At 57.0% G+C, this 19,533-nt stretch overlaps 1 protein-coding gene across 3 annotated transcripts; it reads right to left on the bottom strand.

Moving 5' to 3' along the window:
• Positions 1-212: 212 nt before the first annotated feature.
• ADCY3 (adenylate cyclase 3) lies at positions 213-17,738 on the bottom strand. Of its 3 annotated transcripts, none has more exons than XM_054383455.1 (20): positions 17,064-17,738; positions 11,872-12,021; positions 8,044-8,174; positions 7,020-7,131; positions 6,465-6,592; positions 5,766-5,924; positions 4,990-5,171; positions 4,812-4,918; positions 4,493-4,635; positions 4,241-4,402; positions 4,059-4,146; positions 3,833-3,949; positions 3,315-3,576; positions 3,158-3,279; positions 2,575-2,733; positions 2,177-2,323; positions 1,933-2,046; positions 1,048-1,174; positions 701-825; positions 213-398 (listed from the first exon to the last, which is right to left on the bottom strand). In XM_054383455.1, the coding sequence occupies exons 1-20, from the start codon at positions 17,736-17,738 to the stop codon at positions 216-218; spliced, it is 3,393 nt and encodes a 1,130-aa protein (XP_054239430.1). In that variant the 3' UTR covers positions 213-215. The 3 variants fall into 3 exon arrangements, with proteins under 3 accessions (XP_054239430.1, XP_054239431.1, XP_054239432.1); XM_054383456.1 differs by having other exon boundaries at positions 3,158-3,239; positions 3,317-3,576; XM_054383457.1 differs by having other exon boundaries at positions 3,315-3,438.
• Positions 17,739-19,533: the final 1,795 nt, after the last annotated feature.

Below are 19,533 nucleotides of genomic sequence, written 5' to 3'. Positions count from 1 at the left end.
GGTGGCCTCACGCCTCCCTCCTGCTCAGCCACAGGCACGATAGAGCAAACCTCTCCACCAGGAATTTCCATCAGGGCTCGGAAAAGATCGTGCGAAGGGGTTGGTTTCTCCAGGTGTGGTTTCAGCTCCAGACCAGCAGTGGGATGGACATCCCCAGGCCCCCCTGAGCCGCCCCGCTCAGTGGTGGGAGGTGGTGGTGGGCAGACGCCAGACCTTCATGAACTGTCCACCACCTGGTGGGGAAGGGTGACAGAGGGGCCATTGATGAAGGAGCCTTGCTTCTCCCGGCCCTTGAGGAAGAAGGTGAGCAGCTCCCCTTTGCCCTTGACATAGATGGCTCCCCGGCGCACGAAGCGGAAGCCATATTCCTTCAGGATGAGGTGAGTCTCCTCCACCACCTGCAAGAGCAAGGGAACATGGTGGGAGAATGGGAAACAGGCCTTTCCTGGCATGTGATATGGGGAGCAGGGGACCTCTGTGTGCCATTCAGACAATGGCTCTACTCACCAGCCTCTCTTCCACCCCACAGTCTTGAGGTGCCCTTCTTTAAGCATCAACTTTGCCCCATTCTCAGCTTGAAGAGCTCAATCAGCCCCAACCCTGCCAGCAGCACTTCCCCCCCTCCCACTCCAAGCCTGGGGTGTTTTGAAGGCTGCAGCCCACCATGGGTGGCCAGTTTCTCCCCTCCTCGTCACCCCACCTGTATGTTCCCCATCACGCCAGTGGACTCCATCCTGCTGGCCACGTTCACTGTGTTGCCCCAGATGTCGTAGTGTGGCTTGCGGGCACCGATGACACCAGCCAGCACAGCTCCCTTGTTCATGCCTGTGCAAGACCACGACCTCCATCACCTCTGTGCTCTGTGACACGGACAGGACCTCCTGGTCTGCAGGAGAGTCTGTCCCAGGCTGTGGGACAGGGCAAAAATGGTCCCTCCCCCCCCAGCCCTGCTGCCTTCAGCTGCTTCCCAGTGTTGTTGCACCACTCGTGAGGAAGCAGGGACAGCAGGCAGCGAGGCAGACCCTGTCCCCATGCTCCTGGACTTGCCTATTCGGAGCATGAAGTTATTGAAGGACTGGTAGTTGATGTTCATCAGTGTCACCTTCATGGCTAAGGCAAAGTCAGCGAGGTCGGCCAGGTGCTGCCAGCGCTCCTTATCTGAGAGGGTCTCCTTCTGCAAGAGCAGTGCAGGGCAGGGCATGGACTTACTGAATTGTTTGGCTTGGAAAAGACCTTTCAGATCATCAGCTCCAAACATTTACCCAGCACCGCCAGGTCACCACTAAGCCATGTCCCTCAGCACCACATCTATACAGCTTTTAAACCCCTCCGGGGATGGGAAATCAACCACTGCTCTGGGCAGCCTGGGCCTGGCCTTGACAACCCTTTTGGGGAAGAAATTATTCCTCATGTCCAACATAAACCTCCCCTGGGGCAATATGAGACCATTTCTTCTTGTCCTGTCACTTGTTCCTTCGGAGAAGAGACTGACCCCCACCTTGCTCCAACCTTCTCTCAGGGAATTGTAGAGAGTGAGGTTCCTCCTGAGCCTCCTTTTCTCCAGGCTAAACAACCCCAGCTCCCTCAGCTGCTCCTCACAAGACTTGTGCTCTAGAGCCTTCACCTTCTTTGGATATGCTCCAGCTCCCCAATGTCCTCATTGGAGTGTGGCCCCCAAAATTAAACCCAGGATTTGAGGTGTGGCCTCACCAGTGACAAGTGCAGGGGGACAATCCCTGTCCTGGTCCTGCTGGCCACGCTATTGCTGACCCAAGCCAGGACGCTGCTGGCCTTTGTGGCCACCTGGGCACATGCTGGCTCATCTTCAGCCTCCTGTCAGCCAACACCCTCAGGGCCTTTTCTGCTGAGCAGTTTTCCTGTCACACCTGCTCACCTCTTGCCCACCACCCACACACCACCAGGACCCCTCACCTTGGCACTGTAGCCATTGGCATTGGCATCAGGGGTCACTCCTGAGGCGGCCATGTAGGTGCTGCCGATGGTTTTAATTTTGGTGATGCACCGGAACTGGGGTTCATCCAGGAGCTGAGCCGTGGAGACAAGACCCTCAGACACCCTGAGGCTGTGGCAGGTGCTTCTGCCCCAAGATGGAGAAGGAGGGGAAGGGCTGCCCAAGCCCCACAGCATCCCTGTGGCCAGCTCAGTCCCAGCTCACCGCGTCAAAGTCAGAGATGATCTCGTTGAGGAACCGCAGACACTCAATGCCTCCGTTGTTGATGCTCTCCTCTGTGTAGAAGTCAGCAAAGTTGGGGAGAGATGCAAACATGACCCCGATCTCATCGTAGGACTGGCTGTACAGCTCCTGGTGACGGGACAGGATGGTGGCTGAGATCCGGGGACAGGGCCGCACATGACACCAACACTGCCAGCAAACCCAAACCCTCCTGCAAAGCCATCTCCTTGTGTGAGTCTTCTGCAACCTCACCTTGCCATGGCCAAGACATCATCTTCATCCAACCAAAGACGCTCAGCTAGAGTCTATGGCAAAGCCTTCAGAACTGGAGCTGCTCCCCCACCCCCAAGCTGGGACAAATGCCCTCTCCTAGGGCTCACCTCATCCCGCTTCTTGGAGCCCAGGAAGTGCCGGGCCACGTGCTCGGGCAGCATGTTGGTGACAAGGGCTTCGTTCCAGCGCCTCATCTCGTAGACTCGCTCCTTCTGGTCGTGAACATCAATCTTCCACAGGAAAAGGGTTCTGGCCAGCTTTTCCACCTGTGGGTGAGGGCATGTGGCTGGACACCAATTCCGACCCACCGATGGGTCCCCTCCCGTTCTGGGAGCATCCTGGCCACTCTGAGGCCAGTCTGTGCTTGGGGACAGCCTGGAAAAAGGCTCTGAGACAAGGTGAAGCCCTAACTGGGAAATGAGACCTGCTCCAAGGTGTAGATGGGACCTTTGCAGGGCAGGCATGGGCCTTGGAACCACCATGTTACTGCCCACCCCTAACCGTGAGGATATGATGGAGATGTTTTCTGCACTGATTCAGTCCTACAGAGCCCTTGGGTGGACTTCCTTAGAGAAGAGCTGTTCACAAACCCTGATGCCTTGAAGCTTGTAAGAAAGAAGGGCAGGGGCTGAGGGTGAAGACACAGAGGAGAGAGGAGCTTCCTGAGGGGTGGGTGGGAAAGTCACTCACATGTCGAGAGAAGTAGTAGAAGCTGAGCATCACGATGAAGATCATCGTTGTCATGGAGTACTTGGAAGGGACAATCGAGGACCTGCCAAGAGAAATGGCAAGGTGCAGGTGGATGGGGGGCATGGCCATCCCATACCCACTCCCCCTGCCATCCCTTACGTGCTTTGCTGGCCACGACGGTGGTCATACTGGTCAAAGATGTGCTCCCAGGCGAGGATGTTGACAGCACCAGTGGCCCCGGTGATCAGCACCATGAGGGTCAGCTTGACCATGTGGCTGACCTGCACCAGCATGATGGTGGCCACCAAGGCTAGCAAGGCGATGTAGCTGTAGTACTTGGGCTGCTCCCCACAGCCCCCCAGCTGTGGTGGCCCCACAGTCCCATTGCCCATCCTGCCGTTGTCCTGCCAGCAGCTGAGCTGGGGACAGAAGGGCAGGGTGAGGAGGGGGACACAGGGACAAGGGGTACCTCTGCATGGGCTCCATGAGCACCCAAAGGTCCAGGGGGCTTTGCAGAGCAGGAGGAGGACACCTGGCCCAAATGCCAGCCCTGCAGTGCTTTTCCCATTAATTGTGTTAACGACTGGCCGTGCACAGGGCCACGCACAATTATGGGCTGCTTGGCTGGAGGATGGAGCAGGCTCAGTCCTGCTGGCACGCAGACTGGTGCCTCACCATGTCCACGATGTCAGCCATAGTGACGATGATGATGGCGGCCATGGCCCAGGTGTTGCGTGCCCAGCGGGTCCTGTCGATCCAGGTGGAGAAGGACACAAGCTTTTTGGGGAAGACCTGCGGGGAGAGGAAGTGGGAGGGGAGGAGGGTAGTGGCTCCAGCAGAACATGATGATGGGACATCAGAGTGCCCCACCACCACGAGTAGTGAGCACCTCCCATCTCACCCGGGGAAAGATAGCAGCCAAGGAGCAGAGAGTGAGAATGAGCAGCAGGATCTCCCCCACCACAAAGGTCACGTAGTTGGCCACCAACCTGCCAAAAAGGTCAAGAGGGGACGGGTTTGAATCCCAGTGCAGTTGAGCATAGTGGCTTCAGGCCACCCATTCCCACCACCTCCCCGCTGTACCAAGGGTCAATGAAGACCTCCACCAAGGCAGTGAAGAAGAGAACAACGCAGGAGCAGCTGAAGGCAGCCCCACTCTGCTTCTCCTTCTCCACCGAGTAGCGCGTCTCCATCTCGGGGTCGATGAAGCGCATGGAAAGCCGGAAGGTGCTCTTCCCCTTCAGCCTGTTGGCGACACCCCTGCCTCAGCGCCCGGTGGCACCGGGGCCCCGCTGGGCTGCGCCAGGGCACGCGTTGCCAGCCGGGATGACTCACGCCTGGATGGACTCGCGCTCCAGCAGGGCCTCGTTGAGCAGCTTGTTGAGCTCCTGCTCGTTCTGTGAGGCGTCGATGACGCGCTCGGCCAGGTCCCGCAGCCGCAGCCGCCGCCGAGGGTTGGGGAAGGAAGGGTTCACCGCCTGCACCCACATGGCCGAGGTGTCAGCAAGGCCACGCCAGCGCCGCTGGGATGTTCAACCACCCCAGCATGGCTGGCAGCGCCCACACCCCCCCTGGCAAAGGCAGGTGAGCTGCTGGTGCTCTACGAGGGCTGTACCTCTCCATCCTCCTCCCCGCTCTCCAGAGTGCTCCTCACCCTGGCGTCAGGCTCCTCAAGCTCCTCGGGGCTGGTGCAGGCCAGGCTGAGGCTGCCGTTGCACTCTTTGGTGTTGACCAGCGATGGGGAGCCGCCATGGGATGAGGTCAGCGACAGCTTCTGCAAGGTGGAAGGTGGCAGTGAGGGGGGAGTGTGTGTGTCCCACGGCCTGCCATGGCATCAGCACCATTACTCACCACCCCGTTGATGCCGTTGCGCAGGGGCTGCTTGGGGACCACGACGAGGTAGGTGATGATGCCCTTCTCCTTCAGGTACTCACAGCGGGACCCACCTTCGCCTGGCTCCACCTCGAACTCACCCTTCAGGCAATCCATGGTGCTCTGCGAGATGTGCACCCGCCTGCCAGCACCAGGTGCCAGAGTTATCCTTGGATGCAGGGCACCACATCCCAGCCACCTCCCCTCTGGAGATCACAGAATCATAAAATGGTTTGGCCAGGAAGGTCTTCTAGTCCAATTCCCCTGCAGTGAGCAGGCACATCTGCATCTACAGCTGGTTGCTCAGCCTCATCTGACCTGGCCTAGAATGGTTCCAGGGATGGGGTTTCTAGCACGTCTCTGAGTAACCTGGGACAGAGTCTCACCACCCTCAGCATGAACATTTTCTTCCTGGTATTTTAGTCCAAACCTCCCCTCTTTTAGTTTAAAACCATCAACCCTTGTCCTCTCACCACAGGCCCTGCTAAAAAATCTGTCCCCAGCTTTCATCTCAGCCCCCTTTAAGTACTGGAAGGCCACGAGAAGGTCTTCCTGGAGCCTTCCCTTCTGCAGGCTGAACCCAAACTCTCTCAGCCTGGCCTCACAGCAGAGGGGTTCCAGCTCCTGCATCCCATTTGTGGCCTCTGCTTTACCCGGCAGGTCCACGTCTCTCCTGCGCTGAGGACCCCAAAGCTGGGCCCAGCAGCGTGGGTGGGGTCTCACCAGAGGTACTCACCCAGGGATGCCACCTGCCTCCATCTTGTTGGCCACGGTGACGTCGGTGGACCAGACATCGTACTGCCAGCGCTTCTGGCCCAGCACTCCGCCCAGCACCGTCCCGCTGTGCACCCCCACCCGCATGTCCACCGCTGTCTTGGTCTTCTCCCGCACGTAGCTGGGGGTGGGGGGAAGACAAGGATGGTATCATAGAATCACAGAGTGGCTCGGGTGGGAAGGGACTTTAAAGGTCATCTAGTCCAATCCCCTTGCAGTCAGCAGGGACATCTTCAGCTAGAGCAGGTTGCTCAGGGGCCCATCCAAGCTCACCTGGAATGGTTCCAGGAGTGGGGACATCTACCACCTCTCTAGGCAACTTGGGCCAGTGTCTCACCACCCTCAGAGTAAACAATTTCTTCCTTCTCTCCAGTCTGAATCTCCCCTCTTTTAGTTTAAAACCATCACCCCTCATCCTGTCACAAGCCCTGCTTGAAAAAAAATTGTCTCCATCTTTCTTGGGAGGTGACTCCCAACCATTCCCCACTCCACACACACCCACCCCCGTCCCAAACCTCCCCCCCCACTCCTTATTATTTACCACCCTTCTATATTTTAATACATTTTGCTGAGTCTGGACCTCCGAACCTCCATGCTACAGCCCAGCCCACCAGGACCCTCTGCCCACCCTAATACTCCTCCTTGAGGACAAAGCCCTTACGAAATGGCCTCCACCATGGCCAACCCCATCATGATGGAGCAGACAGCGTGGTCCTCCCGGTACTCGGGGAGCCCACAAATGCAGTAGTAGCAGTCTCCCAAGATCTTGATGCGCAGCTGATGGTATTTCTGGGGACAGGGGATGGGGAGGGGGCACAGCATCAGCCCCATCCATCAACTGGGACTCCTCTCAGTTCCCTCCAGCCCTCACCCCAGCTGCCCTTGTCCATGCAGAAGTCTCCCACGCCCGGCAGGCATGCAAGCAATCGGATTTTCCATTCCCACCCTGCCTCCCTCGAGGGCTTGTCTGGGAACCCGACTGCATCCTGGCTGGAGAGGGCTCTCCTGCCTCTAGGGTAGCCTTTCCCCCCTGCTTCCCAGCTCTATTTTTGCAACTCAGGGCGCCTCCAGCATCCTGGAGCAATCCTATTTTAACCTCCTCATCCCATCCCAGGATGCAGCTTTTGGCTTGGGATTAGGGTGGGGTGGAGGCTGAGGCCAGCCCTGCACACGACATGCCAGGCTGGGTGCTGGGGAGGCAAAAGGTGTCACTTACAGCTGCCAGCTTGTCAAAGCGGGCAAAGAGCTCATTGAGGAGCTTCACCAGCTCCTGGGCACTGCAGGACGAGGAGAGCTGGGTGAAGCCCACGATGTCAGCAAACAGGATGCTGCAGGGAGCGACAGGCAGCAGTTCAGCCCCACTGTGTCCCTGCACCCTGGGTCCTCCCCATCTCTCCTTTGGGACATGGCTTTGCATCCCATACCTTGGGCTGTTTGGGAGCCACGCCCTGTCACCCTTCTGTCACCTGCTTTAGCATCACAGAATCGTTTTGGTTGGAAGAGTCATAGAATCAGAATCGCTAGGACTGGAAGGGACCTCAAGGATCATCCAGTTCCAACCCCCCTGCCATGGGCAGGGACACCTCACACTAGATCAGGTTGCTCAGAGCCACATCCAGCCTGGCCTTCAAAACCTCCAGGGATGAGGCTTCCACCACCTCCCTGCACAACCTGTGCCAGTGTCTCACCACCCTCATGGGGAAGAATTTCTTCCTAACATCCAAACTGAATCTACCCATTTCTATTTTTGCTCCATTCCCCCCTTAGTCCTATCACTACCTGACACCCTAAAAAGTCCCTCCCCAGCTTTGTTGTAGGCCCCCTTCAGATAGTGGAAGGCCACAATAAGGTCTCCTTGGAGCCTTCTCTTCTCCTGAACAGCCCCAACTCTCTCAGTCTGTCCTCATAACAGAGGTGCTCCAGCCCTCTGCTCATCCTGGTGGCCCTTCTCTGGACATGTTCCAGCACGTCCAGATCCTTCCTGTAATAGAGCCTCCAGAACTGGATGCAGTACTCCAGGTGGGGACTCACCACATCCATCAATGCATCTAAATCCCTCCAGAGATGGTGACTCCACCACTTCCCCGGGCAGCCTGTTCCAAGGCTGGTCCGACAACCCGAAGCTTCAGCTGCAAACCACCCCAATCTCTCCCCCCTTCTCTAGCCAGGACTGCAAAATACACATTTCTGTCCAAAAAATCGGTGGTTCTTTCAGCCAGCCAGAGCTGAGCTGGTCCTACCTGACGTTCTCATGGCGGTACATGTACATGGTGTTAAACTGCTGCATCTCCTTCTGGCTCGGGTCCTTCTTCATGTCCTTCAGCATCTCATCAGCCACGTGTTTGGGCAGGATGGACAGCATCAGCCGCTCCTGGGGACAAGGGGCAAGGAAGGGGGTGCCCCATAACACAAAGCTGAGGCTGTGCCCAGCACAGCAACACAGGGTGTGAAGCCGTGGTGCAAAGCCACAGTGCAAATCCACAGGCTAAACGCCTGCTGCAAGGGAGTGGTGCAAAAGGTAGAGTCCAAATGCATGGTGCAACGGCCTGGTGCAAATGCAGAGTGCAACACATGGTGCAAATCCACTACAGGGTGCAAATGCACAGTGCCCACACACAGTGCAACAGCCTGGTGCAAATGCAGAGTGCAACACATGGTGCAAATCCACTACAGGGTGCAAATGCACAGTGCCCACACACAGTGCAACGGCCTGGTGCAAGTGCAGAGTGCAACACATGGTGCAAATCCACTACAGGGTGCAAATGCACAGTGCCCACACACAGTGCAACGGCCTGGTGCAAATGCAGAGTGCAACACATGGTGCAAATCCACTACAGGGTGCAAATGCACAGTGCTCACACACAGTGCAACAGCCTGGTGCAAATGCAGAGTGCAACACATGGTGCAAATCCACTACAGGGTGCAAATGCACAGTGCCCACACACAGTGCAACGGCCTGGTGCAAGTGCAGAGTGCAACACATGGTGCAAATCCACTACAGGGTGCAAATGCACAGTGCCCACACACAGTGCAACGGCCTGGTGCAAATGCAGAGTGCAACACATGGTGCAAATCCACTACAGGGTGCAAATGCAGAGTGCCCACACACAGTGCAACGGCCTGGTGCAAGTGCAGAGTGCAACACATGGTGCAAATCCACTACAGGGTGCAAATGCAGAGTGCCAACAGACAGTGCAAAGGCCTGGTGCAAATGCAGAGTGCAAACACATGGTGCAAATCCACTACAGGGTGCAAATGCAGAGTGCCAACAGACAGTGCAAAGGCCTGGTGCAAGTGCAGAGTGCAAACACATGGTGCAAATCCACTACAGGGTGCAAATGCAGAGTGCCAACACACAGTGCAAAGGCCTGGTGCAAGTGCAGAGTGAGTGCAAACACACAGTGCAAAGGCCTGGTGCAAATGCAGAGTGCAACACATGGTGCAAATCCACTACAGGATGCAAATGCACAGTCTGAATGCAAAGTCACAGAATCACAGAATGCTAGGGGTTGGAAGGGACATCAAGTCCAACCCCTCCTGCCAGAGCAGGATCACCTCAAGCAGATTACATAAAACATGCCCAGGTGGGCCTTGAAATTCTCCAGTGATGGAGGCTCCACCACCTCTCTGGGCAGCCTGTTCCAGTGCTCTGCCACACTCAAATTGAAGAAGTTTACAGGTTCACAGATTGCATTGGATTGGAATTGACTCTCAAAGGTCATCTTGTTCAACCACCCTGCAGTGAGCAGGGACACCTCCAACCAGATCAGGCTGCCCAGGGCCCAAGATCCTGGCCCCTTGCTGCTGGAGCTGACTGCCCCCAAAAGGTCTCAGGGCTCAGGCACCTCTTTAGTACAACCTCTCAGCTATGTGTGGGGAAAGGGCTACAGACAGATAAAGCCACAGGTAGAACCAAAGCTTTTCCTTCAAGGTGTTCCAGGGAACCCCACAGGGAGCTGGGGGGAAAATGACACAACTCCAACCCACATCCACAGGTGGAAGGGATGTGGCACGGGAGGCAAGTTCCCCTGGCAATGCTCTACCAGGGATGTCAACCACTACTTTTACTATTTTCCTCCCTTTTTCACAAGCTCTCATCAAGATTTTTGAATGTGGGGATTAATCCCAGCTAGGGGAGAATGGGAAGGTTGCATTTTTGGGGTGCTGCTGCCAGCAGTCTCCCTGTCCTTGGAGGCATGCAGGAGGGATAGTCCCATACACTTCTTTGGACACTGGTTGAGATGCAAACTTTGCTTGTGCACCCCACATCCCTTCTGCAGGATTAAGAATTAAAATTAATTGGCTTGGCCAAGCTTTCATTGGTCCAAATAAACCTGGGCCATGGTGCTGGAAGCCATGGTGCTGGAAGCCACCTCAGGGTCTCCACCAATGTCTCCCAAAGTCCCAGCGTGCCCTGTCGTGGCAGTGGGTCAGGCTGGGTGTATGGGCCTGGGTTAAACCATGCCAGGAAAGTTTCAGCAGTCTAAAAGCATGCTGAGACCCTATAGCTATGAGTAGTGCTCAAACAAGGCACCCCAGGAGGTCCAAGCCCACTTGGGGCCATCATACCTGTTGCTGTCCCCAGTCTCCTGCAGCCCCAGAGCTGGAGAAGGGATGACTGTGCCCTGCTGTGCGTGGGGACCTGCACTAGCTGTAAGTCACTCAGCTAATGGAGTGGGTTTCCCCCGGGCTGCAGGAGCCCCCGTGCGCAGCCGCGCTGAGGGCGTTGCTGGAGGAACAGCTCTGTGTCCTCATGGGGGCTGCTGGGGAGGCACGGGGGAGCTTCCCAGCTCCTCTCAGCTCCCACCAGGCTCAGCTCTGCCTGTGGGGCTGTGGGTTCAGCCACCACAGATGGCCTGGAGGATGGATCCAGCTGCCTGCCCCAAGCCACCGAGCCTCTCGCTACCAGCCTTTCCTGCAGGATCCCAGGCTGTTTTTAGCTCAATTCCCTAAGGAACGGAACCCATCTGACGATAATCCCCATATCCCTTCTTCTACCCCTCTGAACCTCTGGGGCCTCAGAGATGCTCTCATTCTGAGCATTCCCAGCTACAGGATGTGTTCTCATCATCCAAACCCCTCCCTGGACCTAACCCCATATTAGACATCAGAGCACCCACCCAGGGCTCACAGCAAAGAGGACGATGGTGGCACTGGCTTGTCCCCACCACGTGTCTCTTGTTGCCATTGGGAGCAAATTGCTGGCAGCAGCTCAACCAGATGAAAGATGGGAGATGGGGAGAGAGGCCCCAGAGAAGGTGCTAAAATTAGCCCAGCTGGTCCATGGCTGGACACAACAGGGCTCAAAACAGCTGCTTCCAACCATGATGCCTGGTTCCTTCTGACCTCTGTCTGGGTCACCACAGCATGGTGACAGCACAGACCTGGGGCTCTGTCACAGCTGGCATCACTGGTGGGATGAGCACAGAGCAGCAGGCACAGCTGGACCAGCCATGAGATGGTCAGGGGGGCTGATGGAGACCTGCTGTGTGGCCACACATGGGGTTGGAGATCTGCCATGCTGTTGTGCCTGGGGACAGGGACACACCATGGCCCTGCCTGGGGACAGGGAGGTGCTGCATGGCCTTTGCTTTGGGCTGGGGACCTGTGGAGTGGCTATGCTCAGGCACATGCTGCATGGCTGTGTCTGGGGACCTGCCACACTGCTGTGTGCAGGGATTGGGACCTGCCACGTGGCCATACTTAGGGACCTGCGATGTGACTGTGCATGGCAACAGGGACCTGCCACATGGCCATGCTCAGGGGCCTGCTGTCTGGATGCACCTGGGAGCATGCCACACAGCCGTGCATAGGGATGGGAACCTGCCACATGGCCAGGCACCTGCTGCCTGGCTGCCAAGGCAGGGGTTGGGAGGTCCTGGAAGAGGATGGTCACGCAGAGAGTGCTCAAACTGGGCACAGGGTGCAAAACCACAAATGCGTTTCCCACCTTGGGTCTTCCCTGTCCCCATCACCACCAACCGTGGTGGCATCACGTTGTGGATGCCTTATCCACATCCCAAAGCCACACAGGTGTCCCATCACCCTCCCCTGTCCCTTTGTCCTACCTGCTGCTGGCTCTGCTCCTCCAGGTTCAGCTTGACCTCGAGGGACTGGCGCGCTTCGAGGAAGGCTTTGCGGTGCTTGCGGTCGGCCATGTAGTAGGACATGGTGCCCACCGTGATGGCACAAAGGTAGATGGCAACATTGGACAGGATCTTTGGGGACAGAGAAAAGGAGATGTGGGTGAGTGGAGCCACAGGGTGAGCCCTGGGATCAGTGCCGGTGTCACCACAGGTCCCTGTTTAGGCAGCTGAGCATGGTGAGAGAGGATAAAAGTGTTCAGGTGCTGGAGGAGGACATCAAAGACACCCTGGGGAGGAATCATCCTCACAACCACTGCTCACTGCTCAGGGGGGCTCTGTCAAACAGGTCACAACCACTGCTCACTGCTCAGGGGGACTCAGGGGGGCTCTGTCAAACAGGTCACAACCACTGCTCACTGCTCAGAGGGGCTTGTGGTAGCTCTGTCAAACAGGTCTGGAAGGGACCATGCCCTGAACATCCCAGAAGACTTCCTCAGGTCCCTGTGGGCTAACTTGGCTTCATTAAAACTTGCAGAGATGTTTTGGAAAAAGGCAGCATGTTGGCAGGGGCTGGGTGCAGCCCTGGGGAAGGCACCAAGTGGCCCTTGGAGGCTCATGTGTCATCTGCTCCCCGCATCCCTGCCATGGCAATTGCACCCCTCTGTGCAGGCAAAGGGAATCAAAACACAGCCAAACTCAAAACCCCACATGTTTACTCATGCTCCTGCCTCTCCATGTCCCCTTCAATGGAGGGGAGGGGAGTCTGCAGCACCAGAGAGGGATCTGTCTGGGCGTTGCTGGCTGCGACTACCCACCCTTCCTTGGAGGCTCAGGGGAGCAGGACACAAAGGCTGGCTGCCTTATCCTGAGAGCTGGACCTGTCCCATTCCTGGGTAGGACCCTGTCCCTGTCAGCTGGACCTCATCCCCATCAGCTGGGCTTCCTCTCAATGGGCAGGACTCTGTTCCTGGGGGCAGGATCTGTTCCCATGGGCTGGACCCTGTTCCCATGGGCAAGGCCCTGTCCCCACCAGCTAGACCTTGTCTCATGGGCTAGACTGTGTCCCCTTGGTCTGGGATTCTGTCCCCATGGGCAGAGCCCTGTTCTCATAGGCTGGCCTCTGACCCTATGGGCTAAATCTTGTTCCCAGGAGCTGGACCCCAATTCCCATGACTCAACCCCCTCCTCTGGGCTGGATCCTGTCCCCATGGGCTGGACTCTTTCCCATCGCACAGGCTGGACCCCATGTCCCTGCAGCCCAGGAGGGAACAGAGCAAGTTTGCAGATGCGAGCAAAGAGCCCTTAGTGGAAAATATGACTAATGAGGGAAAGTTGAAAAAATGTGGTTTGTTTAGTCTAGAAAGGGGAAGAGCAATGTGAGGATACAACAGGCTCCAGCTATTCCAAAGGGGTGATGGGGACATGGTGATGCCCTCCCACCCCATGGGCATTGGCTGTGTCACAGCCAATGTGGAGGAGACAGCAGAAAGAGCGTGGAGACATCCCCAGGCTTGTTTCCATCAGGGATGTGCCACTGCACTCAGCATCCTTCTTCTGTTCCTCAGCTCCCCCCTACTTGTCCCCTCCCTGGTCCCCAGAGGAAAGCCCTAATGTGCCCCTGGTCCCTGAGTATCCTTGTCTTCAGAGTTTTTACCACTGAACAGCATTGAGTCCTGAGCAGCCTGGAATCATCACATGGAGCTAGAGAGGAGCTGTAAACCCTTTCTGTGCAGGGAGAAGCAGAGGCAGGGATGCAGCAGGCCACACGCAGCAATGAATAAACAGAGGGCCCTGGCACGGGGAGATTAGGTACTGGGGTTAATAAAATGCCTTGCAGGCAAGGAAACGTCTTTGGGAGGTGGATAAAGAGCATGAGGAGCGGGAGAGAGCACCTGGGACCTCTCAGCTAGTACTGTAGGGCCAGATGCTTTCCCAGGACCCACCGCTGGAGCTGGGGATCCCCAGGAAGCCCCTGCACCTGTGACGCAGCAGACAGCAAACGAGGAGCCATCTGGAGGTGGGCACAGAGAAGAAACCCCCAAAATAAGCAGCCTCTTGCTATTTTTAACCAGCCTCCAGGGTTGTCATAACAACAGGCCACTCTAGCAGGGCTGGATGGGGTAACTCAGCACAGCTTGGCACCGCTTGGCACACGGGGGCCAAAGGAAAACCTGGAGACCCGCTCACTCGGCACCATATGACACAGCCACATTGCACACCAAGCATCTTCTGGCTGCATCCCACAGCTGTGCAATGGATGCTCAGCCCCAAAAGCCTCCTCCAGCATGTGCCCATAAGCCTTGAGCTGCAAAACATCTCCTGACACCCCAAAGGCTGTGTGGAAAGCCCTGACACAGAGGAGACCTCAGCAGGGTTGAGAACCTGCTCCCAGCACATAGGAGACCTCACTCCCAACATGGAGGAGACCCTGATCCTGACAGAGGAGACCCTGCTCTTAGCAAGGAGAAGATCCTGCTCCTGGGACAGTCACAAGTTGTTATTTGCAGTCAGTAATTGGAGGGCAGTGAGAGGAAGACACTTGCAGGACTGTGTGTGGCTGGTGGTCCAAGTTGGATCTCTCCTTCCCTATCTTTATCTTGGTGGGGTGCAGGGGGACCAGGACTGGGTCATTGGCCAAGCCCAAGAATGCTTCACAAATGGTTTGCCGATAATCACAGAACCACAGAATACATCTGGTTGGAAGAGATCTCAAAGATCATCCAATCAAACCCTCAACCCAGCACTGAAGGGTCAGCACTAAACCATGTCCCTAAATGCCACACCTGCTGAAACACTTCCAGGGACAGTGACTCCACCACTGCCCTGGACAGACCATTCCAATGTTTGAAAACCCTCTCTCTGAATAAATATTTCCTAACATCCAGCCTGAACCTTCCCTGGCACAGCTTGGAACCATTTCCTCTAGTCCTGTTGCTTGACACCCTGGAGAAGAGGCTGCCTCCCCCTTCCTGCAAGCTCCCTTCAAGTAGTTGTAGAGAGCCATGAGGTCTCCCCTTAGCCTCCTCTTCTCCAGACTGAACAAACCCAACTCCCCCAGATGCTCCTCACAGGCTATGTGCTCCAGGCCCTTCATGAGCCTCGTTGCCCTTCTCTGGACATGCTCCAGCACCTCAATGTCCCTCCTGTAGTGAGGGGCCCAGAACTGAACACAGAATCATGGCAGACACAGCCTGAAACACTGCCAAATCTCGATCCCCCCTGCCATGATTCAGCCTTTGGGCTTCTCCTCAAGGCCAGCAGCAAGGCAGAGACTGCCAGCATCGTTTGTGACCCCCCTTCCTCCCCGCCTTGAGCCGTGACGGCCTTGCTCAAGCGACATCCTCTGGTTCCTCCTATTAATAGCAGTGCCCTCTGGGAGCTGCACCAGCAGCTGTAAGAATAAAGCCTACAATGTTTATTTCTGGACATAATGTTCCTCCCTTTGCAGCAGGCATGCTGCGTTGCCAAGGTTTTACCGGCTCCGGCCTCTCTGTGCCACGGCAATGATTAACGTGGTGGCGGTGGCGGTGGCGGCAGCCATCCTGAGGCTGGTGGCAGCAAGAGGTTTCCTTGGCTTTGGATCAGCCACGTGCACCATTTGCATCCCAGAGAAGGAAGGAGCAGAAGCTGGGAAAGCCACTGCTGCACCAGGATTTCTCCTGCCAGCACGGTGCCTCTGGCTAGGCACGGCTGAGAGGGCACCCATGCTGCTCTGCCAGCACCTGGCTCCAGAAATGGTGCTCCAAAAGTGCTTTTCTTTGCACAATGCCATGTGACACCAGGAGATGTCCCAAGCTGGGGACATCAGCCCCAAACCAACACTCACCAAAGACAGGAAAAAAACCCAGCATTTCTGGGTTTTTTGGAGGCCAGGCTCCATTTTCCAAATTTCCAGTGTGACCACAGGCTTAACACTCCCCAAAAGTAAATAAATATCCTCCCTGTCTCTTCCCTCTTAGGCTGGGAGCAGCTGGAGGTCTCCCAGGACCTGACTCACAGCATCCCAAATTCCCACAGCATCCTCTCACACCACAATGGGGCAAAGCAGATGCTTCTAGGAGGATTTTCCCCACTGCTGTCAGCAGCCACCAGCACACAAGTTTTCAGATCTGGGTTTTTTTTTTCTTCCCCAGCCCAGCCATGGAAAGGCTCCTCAGACTGATGGGTCAGCTGACGGGGACATCAGTGGGAGGAAAAGGACTTGGCCATGACATGAAACCCACTGATGTAGGGAACAAAAACAGTCTCTAGCTGCTCCAGGCAGGCCATTCACAAGAAATATTAAGAATCTGATGGGCCAGGGATTGCTCTCCCCTTGCCTGACCCCTCTGTCTGCTGCACGCATGAATGGGTGGCCTGTCCTTAAAGTCACATTCATGCTTGGGGATGTTGTTTCTCCAGCTTTGCTGGGGCAGAAAATCACCCCAAGGAATCCCCAGACTTTGTCCTAGACACGGGGCTGGGTGGTGAGGAACTAAGCTGGGGCCAAGTGGCTGCCCAGCTCCTTCCTCCTGGGAAAGCTCCAGTGGCTGTTTGTGAGCCCAGAAGCTGGGCCCTTGCCACGTTTCTGCTAAAAATGGCCATTTGGGGACATTTTTGTAATTCAGAGGGAAGTGGACACAAGCGAGGTTGCCAGGTGGAGGAAGCAACAGTCCACTGTGCCTCAGTTTCCCCAGCTACCCAACCACAGCCTGGGTGGCTCCCGGGGGTGGACCCATGTTTATAGAATCACGGAATTGTCAGGGTTGGAAGGGGCCTCAAGGACCATCTAGTGCCAACCCTCCTGCCGTGGGCAGGGACACCTCACACTAGATCAGGTTGCTCAGAGCCACATCCAGCCTGGCCTTAAAAACCTCCAGGGATGAGGCTTCTACCACCTCCCTGGGCAACCTGTTCCAGTGTCTCACCACCCTCATGGGGAAGAACGTGGAGCATGTTTGCAGGGCCACATCTGCCCTAGCATGGATGTGTGCTCCTGCACAACCCAGAACCCAGCATGGGTGGATCCCTGGATATGTTTGGGGAAGTCCCCAGCTCCCAGCCAACACCAAGGATTAGCTTCAAAAGTCCGTATCAAACCCAGCCATAGGGATGGGGTTCCAACAGTAACTCATGGAAACACCAAAGGAGGCTGATTTGCCTGTCCCGTCCCACCACCCCGCGTCCCCTCTTACCTGTCTCAGCAGTGTGCCCTCGTCCAGGGCGTCCTGTCGCTGCTGGGCAACGGTGACACCGAGAACCAGAGTGTGAACGCCGCAGGAGACGGCAGTGATGAGCACGATGGGGGCCAAGCGCAGGGGCAGGGTGATGAAGAAGGAGAAGACGAAGAAAGCCTGCCAGCCCACCGTGTCGCTGGCCTCGGGAGAGCGAGAGAAATTCAGACCAAGGTAGCAGAAGATCTGGGCTAAGATGAGGACCCAGAGGACGTAAGGCAGGACCCTGCGGGCTAACCGCTCAGGGAGCAGCTTGTACTTGCAAAGGATGAAGAGCAGGACGTGGGCCACCAGCCCGACCACTGCCGCCAGCACCGGGGCCAGCTTGTCGGCAGTGTAGACCACGGTGCACATGATGAGGACGTAGCAGTCAAAGAGAGCAGCGAAGACCACCAGCACCAGGAGGGTTTCGTGGCGTTGGCGACGGAAATAGGTCTGGTAGAGGTTCTCCAAGGACTCGGGAGCGAAGGTGAGGCGCATGAAGCGGGGGAGGCACAGGCAGGGCCCCGAGCTGCGCACCGTCACCTCGTGGGTCCGACCCACACCGTGCTCAGGGTCCGACGGCAAGCTCACCGAGTAGTCGGCGGAGTACTCGGCCGAGTACTCGGGCTCGGAGAAAGCCCTGTTCCTGGGCATCGTGATGCCTTTATCTGCCCCGACCCCGCAGGAACGGCACGGACCCCCGCGCCCCCGGTGCTCACCACGGTGTTGCCCACAGCATCCCTGCTTCGCCACGAGGCCTTTCCCCTTCTCCCGTGGCCGTCACCCCGAGTCGTTCTGGGTGCCACGGAGCAGCCGAAGGGTGACGGTTACGGAGAGTGGCCGGCGGGGCGGTGGGGAGGCCGGGAGCGGAGCAATCCTGCTTCCCCAGCTCTCCTCCAGCCCTTGCGCACTGCCAGGTTGCAACCGAAGCGACGTGGAGCAGAAAGATGTCGCGATGCCTCCCTGCTCCTCCTTCGAGGGCAGCCGCTTTTGGGGGACAATCCTCACCGTTCCTCCTCTCCTCGCCGAGATGCTTCGTTCCACCGGGGATGGATGGAAGGATGGACGGATGAATGGACGGAGTAAGGCCGGGAGGGGCCAGACTAGGAGCCCACCGGTTGCCGCAGCCCGCGTCCCGAAGCGATGCGCTTGTCCTCGCCCGATCGCCGCCAGCATCCTCCGGGCCTCCCCCGCTCCCTACGCCCGGGGCCGCCCCGTCCCGCCGCCCCCTCCGTCTCCGCGGGGCCGGGGAGGCGGCGGAGGCGGCGGCTCCGGCCGCGGGGCCATAGTAGCAGCTCCGGGGATGTGTGTGTAATGAAGAGGGAGGGGAAGCGGGTAGGGCTTCCCCGGGGCTGGGGGCGGGTACCCACCGCCGGCTGTGCCGGTACCGGTGAGCCCCGGTGCGTCTCCGCCTTCTGTAACCCTCTCGGTGCCGGCTGCGGGGACGGGGAAATCGGGCGAGTGACCACTCCCGGTGTGCCTGGGGGGTTCTGTCCCAATTTGGTCCCAGTGCTGCTTCCCTGCTTCTCAGTCCACCTCATCAGTCCTCTCCCAGCTAGCAGAACCCACAGAGCCCACGGCCCCCTAGGAGGACCTCCATGTCTTGGATGATAATTTTAAACCAAAAAAAGGGAAATTGAGGATGGATGTAACGAACGTTTTACATTGAGAGTGGTGAGACCTGGCCCAGGTTGCCCAGAAAGGTGGTAGATGCCTGATCCCTGGAACCATTGCAGGTCAGGTTGGACTGGGCTTTGAGCAACCTGCTCTAGTTGAAGATTTCCTACTGACTGCAAGGAGAGTTGCACTAGATGACCTTTAAAGGTCCCTTCCCACCCAAACCAGTCCTGAACCAACTGCCTGTGACCTCACTGGATACCAGGGACCCTAAAGGGAGGAGCAGGAGACCATCTGTATACACACCCCACACAATCATAATCTGCCAGCCCTTCCTTCATCCAACTCTGTTCACCCTGTGGCCTTTGCTTACACTGCCTAAATCAGGCCCCAAAATAACCAACACCCTACTGAAACCTCTTCAGATAGGTCCTCCTCCTCTTCCTTGTCTTCCAGCCACCTTCTGCATCCCTCTTGCACATCTGGATTTGGAAAACTGGTTGCAGTTGAGAGCTGATGGAGATCATGCCTCAAGGAGCCCTCCCTGATAGCTGGGAGAATCACACTTGGCCCGACGAAGCCAGTGCACTGCTGGAGACACCACACTCCAGAATGTCTTCAGCCCAGGAGCTGCGAAGAGAGACCATCTTGGCTGCTTTACTCAGGGAAGTAGCTATGCAGTAATTAATATCAAAATGAGAGTGCCAAAGACACAACTCCCTGGAGGCTTTAGCTGTGCTCAGGGTTATTCTTGACCTGCTGCAGTTGAAGCGAGCACAAGTGAGCAGGGTGCAGGCAGGGGCTTGGGCTGCCCCTCCTTATCCATGCCTTG

Source organism: Indicator indicator, chromosome 9, assembly GCF_027791375.1.
Source record: "Indicator indicator isolate 239-I01 chromosome 9, UM_Iind_1.1, whole genome shotgun sequence".
NCBI classification, from domain to species: domain Eukaryota; kingdom Metazoa; phylum Chordata; class Aves; order Piciformes; family Indicatoridae; genus Indicator; species Indicator indicator.
The sequence above is the reverse complement of the archived record's forward strand: the minus strand, read 5'-3'. Positions and strand labels throughout refer to the sequence as shown.

Excerpts from the sequence above, each read along its gene's own strand:
- ADCY3 (XM_054383455.1), bottom strand. The coding sequence starts at position 17,738 with ATGCCCAGGAACAGGGCTTTCTCCGAGCCCGAGTACTCGGCCGAGTAC. Across the intron at positions 1,175-1,932 it reads CCAATGGCTACAGTGCCAAG|AAGGAGACCCTCTCAGATAA; the intron begins GTGAGGGGTCCT and ends CTGCTCTTGCAG. Across the intron at positions 826-1,047 it reads TAACTTCATGCTCCGAATAG|GCATGAACAAGGGAGCTGTG; the intron begins GCAAGTCCAGGA and ends GGTCTTGCACAG.